Here is a 4,947-nt window from a genome sequence, read left to right as displayed (position 1 = left end):
GCATCCAATGATTTAGTGACCTGATCGTAGAAGGCCACCAGGTTGGTCTGACATGACCTGCCGCTGATGAACCCGTGCTGGTTGCCCCTGAGCATGCATTTCCCTGCTGGCCCCTCCTGGATGTGTGCCAGAATAATTTTCTCGAACAGCTTGCCCAGGATTGAGGTAAGACTGACTGGCCTATAGTTTCCTGGGTCCTCCTTCCTCCCCTTTTTGAAGATGGGAACCACGTTGGCCCTCTTCCAGTCCTCCGGCACCTCTCCAGAGCACCACGAGTGCTCATAAAGCTGCGCCAGGGGACTCGCAATGACCCCGGCCAGTTCCTTTAGAACTCTAGGGTGGAGATCATCCGGACCGGCTGACTTAAAAACGTCCAGCCCCTCCAGCAGCTCCCTAACTAGATCCTCACTTACCCTGGGCTCAGGTGTGCCTCCCTTGGGGCCCGATGGGGGCCTAGCAGAGAGGTGGCAGTTCTGGTCCTGGATGTAGGATGTAGACCATATGTTGTAAACATTGTAGGTGTATCACAAGTGCTCTTAAACATGACAGAAGTGTAGTGTTTGGTGGTGGGGGCCTATGTGTCTCCCTGCACTTTCCAGGCTAGGAGGCAAGGGGCACTCCACAGCCTCCTGGGACTTCTCCACTGGTCAGAAATTTGGCCTGCGTACAGAAGTTATTTAAAGTGCTGTAGGTTGCTAAAGTGCTATAAAATACAGTGCTTCAAATGTAATACCTCGTTTAACAAGGGTTAATTTAAAGCACTGTATCCATTGTTAACGTGCTGTAAAGCTGTGCACCTCTGCTGTCATGGCACTGAAGCATTTTAAATGGTGCAAAAAGCAACTTCTGTGCATAGCTACGTTTTAAGTCATTTCCATTTAAGTAGCTAATACACGAGGGAAAACGAAGGAGGTGTATGTTGCAGAAATTAACCTCTTCATTTGTAAAATGTCTTACTATAGAGAGGTCCTTGAAATCAGAGATCTTAATCTCTGATTTCTTTAACTAGGTAAACCTAGTTAAAGGGCACTCCACAGCCTCCTGGGGCTTCTCCACTGGTCAGAAATTTGACCTGCGTACAGAAGTTATTCAGCAAGACCATGAGGCAAGACGATAGGTAAACCTAGTTAAAGAGATTTACTATTAATCTCATCCTGCTTGAGAAACCTGTAAAGTTAGAATAACCAGAATGAGTAAAACACTGATCCTTCAAGGACATTAATATTGCTACGTAACTTGTTCAGTGATATTCATCTGGTCTTCAAACAAGGCATTCTTTGCACTGTCGTGAATACAATGGAAGAGGCTCTTAGTGCAATTAGGAGGTTGCAGCTTTATTTCAATTTATCCAGCAAGAAGTACCATTCTTCAGAGCAGAAACAAACAAAACGGGCTTCTAAACCCAGGGGAGCATTTCTTATTTTGATATGCACTGCAGGACTGAATCCTTTTATAAAAACAATTAGCCTAAACTTCCTGCTCTTTGTACTGCCATGGCATTGATTGCATGAAGAAATATATTTCCATTCCCTCATTCACATGAATCGTACATACTTTTCGTGAAGCTTTAATACTTGGCTTATTTATAGAATACTCTGAATAAAGCTATCCTATATAATGTGTCAGAGTAATTTTGTAGCAGTGATGGTCCAGAAAATATGTGGAAGGCAAGAATTTCTTAGGATGTTATGTTTTATTGGATCAACTATGTAGCTGAAAAAAAGTTAGACAAGCTTTCAAATGCAAGACATTCTTTGAAGAATTATCTGAATGGACAAAGAATGTCTTGCATTTGAAGCTGGTACAATAAAAGGCATCACCCTAAGAACTCCCTGCCTCTCACTTCATATATCAAGGTATGTGACCCCGTAATTCCCATTGTTCCAAACATTTTAGTTGACAAACACCTAAAATATTTGCTGAATGGGAAAACCAGACCTTACAGTCTGTTCTACTGATTATAAGCAAATAACCCATACTGCTAAGCCTGGCTATCTCAGAGAATTCAGCAAGACCATGGGGCAAAGATGCTTTTTTGGCAAAACTCAGCATTAAGGCACTTAGGAAGAAGAATTTTGGCTGGAGTCAGCAATCCTTGTCACACAGTTATATGAATCTTGTTGATCTGAAACCTGATGTTAAAAACACCAGGCTAGGTCCTCTGTACTTACTCAGGAACCGTGTCCCTGTTTCAAATAACAGGATGTTTTTAAACTTGAGGTCAGGCTTCAGAGCTTTATACCAACATTGTGGCTGAGATCAGATTCTAGTGCAGAGAGGTCAAGTTTGTTGCTCAGGACCTGTGGTCTAGTGGGTTAGCCCAAGAACTTCTAAACAAAAGAACTAGGTTCTGGAACTGACTTTTCTATAACCATCAGCATTAGAAGAGTGTTGAAAAGGCTTCTCAAGTGGAAAACACAGTTGAGGCCAGTAACTGGCACAGGTGGTAACCAAAATCCCCATCGTGGTCTAAAACAGGAAAGAACCAAAGCGTGGAAATTACCAGTGGAGTTCTTAAAGAAATCGTTTGGGGACCAGTCTTGTTGACTATTTTCATTAAAGATCTCGGGACAAAAGTAAGAGCACAATGCTGACAATGGCTTATGACTGTTTTCACATGTAACAATGTCAGATAGGAGTCAAGTGGAGTTCTTTTTGGGTGACACAAGCTATTTCACTTACCTTCCCATCTTTGTCATAGGGCGAATCAAAATTATCTAAGAAAGCCCTAAAAACTTGGTCTTCTGTCCATTCTCCATTCTGGTATTTGGGATGATGCTGTGCATTATAAACCCCTCGTAAGTCTTCAATGGTTACCACACCATCACCTGTTTTGTCAAACTTCCTAAATGCTTGCATGATGACCTCTTTTCTGGCCTTGGACATTGGAGGCTGGAAGAAAACAGTAATAAATTAATCCTGATCTGCTGCTTACCTGTCCAATATCAGCTTCAAGCAGCTTTACTACTGCTCTTCCTGGGACATAGGGTATTCTGACCACAGCCAAATGTGAGAGTGGTCTCATTGGACAAATGAACGAAAGAGAAAGTGCAATTCAGCCTCACCAAAGCAATTTAATGGAGGGTACTCATACTCATATCAAGTGCAAAGTCAACAAATTGCAAACAGAAGTGAAATGATTCCTATAATATCCTTTTGTTCTAATGATTTTAAATATCACTTGAAAAAGACGCAAAATATTATCTTTCTTTTAATTATTTTTAAGTTGTAGCAGTCCATAGATCAGAGGTCTGTAATGAGAGACAGCCCTACATGGATGAACACACAATATAATCAGAGAAGACAGACAAAGGAAGACTTATCAGCATGTTAGAGATGCAGGCCTGCAGCCCAAAAATATTAGATAACTTGACCACAGAAGCTGGAGCTGGGAGAAAACCCAAATTTTCTGAGCCCCAAGAAAGTAGCCTAAGTAGCAAAGCCCCCTTAAATCTCATGTAACTTAGATAAAAGTGGAATTTTTCAAATGGAAGTTGTCACCTTAACATTGCTGTAGATACCACTGTTACTGAAGGAAATGCCAGGTCTGTACTGATAAATTACCTAACTAGGTTCAGATCTTTTTTCTTTTCTTTTCTTTTTTTTTGCATCTCTGTAATAACAAAGCACCATGATCATAAACTTACTCTTAATGTTATGAGAAATTCATCAAAGTCTATTGTTCCACTGCCATCTCTATCAAACATCCTGAAAAGCTCTTGTGCTTCTTCCTTGTCCATCATGACAGCATAATCACTTAATCCTTTCATGAATTCTTTGAAATCGAGGGTTCTGCTGTTGTCATCATCCATAATCCGAAAGACTCTGTGGAAAAATGTGTGATTTGAAGAAAATATAAATGAAATAAGGAGAAAAGGTAGAAGGAGCCTTCACTGGGATAACATTTTCTCCTCCTAATTTCTTTTCAGGAAGGAGCAGGGCTGCAGCAATTGAGGAAGGGATGAACAATGTCTATTGGCTCATCTATACAGCTTGATAAGACCCATTTTCCAATCTGTCTCCTCTGAAAATGACCCCTGGACCTCACAAAAACAAAACTAATAAAAACTCGATATGGAGGGGTGCTACAGACATATCCTTACATACCTAATATGGAAGTCAAACCTGACTTAGATGCCCAGGTGTTTTTGTGTCCTGAATTTCACTGTGCCTCACTTTCCAATTCATAAATGGGAATAATACAATGACTGTACAACCTCACACTATAAACTCATAAACTAGTGAGTATATAACCTATAGCCATGCACTGGGGGGCTGAAACCCTACTTTCCAGTCAACTCCTTCCCTGTGTTAAAATGTTAACAAAACAGAAGATATGGGTCATGTCCTCAGCTGTTGGAAATCAGTGTCACTCTACCAAAGTCTAAGGTTTTGCCCTTGTTTTACTACACTCCTTTGTTTTGATGTTGGTAGTCCTGATTGTTGCATTCATTTATCTGCCCTGCTTGTTGCATGGTTTTCCTGTGGTCACTTGGTTTTGTACTTTTAAAAAAAAATCATTGAAGAAAAAAAGACAATAAAAAAAGACAGCACTGTAGCACTGGAACTACAGTTGAACTTTACAGGTTCAACCTCCACTCCCAAATTACGGAGGGTTTGAAATAGACAAGAGAGGCCCTGGCCCCACTGAAGTACGTGGGAGGTCTGCCATTGACTTCAAGGTGGCCAGGACTTCACTCTACTGCTGAGATTTTGTTGTTCCCCCTGATTGCTGTAGCTCTCTGTAACACGTGCTACTCAGACTATTGGCTACAAATGTCCAACTCGGGATCCTTAAAATTCTAGTTTATTAGGCGGATTGAAACACTGTAATCATAAACCTTGGGGCTGGTCCCCACACACACATGCACACACACACACACACACAGTAGCAGGCTACAGAGTCAGGTATACCTATCCTACAAGCGCTGGAGTCTGCCGTCGATG

At 41.4% G+C, this 4,947-nt stretch overlaps 1 protein-coding gene across 1 annotated transcript in view; it reads right to left on the bottom strand.

Annotated features, from left to right (window-relative positions):
* Positions 1-4,947, bottom strand: part of CAPSL (calcyphosine like) — a 21,087-nt gene that overhangs the window by 3,037 nt on the left and 13,103 nt on the right. The window contains exons 3-4 of the mRNA XM_006031878.3: positions 3,648-3,825; positions 2,683-2,892 (exon numbers count right to left, since the gene is read on the bottom strand). Coding sequence (XP_006031940.1) covers positions 2,683-2,892; positions 3,648-3,825 — 388 coding nt within the window. The remainder of the gene's footprint in view (positions 1-2,682; positions 2,893-3,647; positions 3,826-4,947) is intronic.

Source organism: Alligator sinensis, unplaced genomic scaffold (genome assembly GCF_000455745.1).
Source record: "Alligator sinensis unplaced genomic scaffold, ASM45574v1 scaffold175_1, whole genome shotgun sequence".
In the NCBI taxonomy this organism is placed as follows: domain Eukaryota; kingdom Metazoa; phylum Chordata; order Crocodylia; family Alligatoridae; genus Alligator; species Alligator sinensis.
The sequence above is the reverse complement of the archived record's forward strand: the minus strand, read 5'-3'. Positions and strand labels throughout refer to the sequence as shown.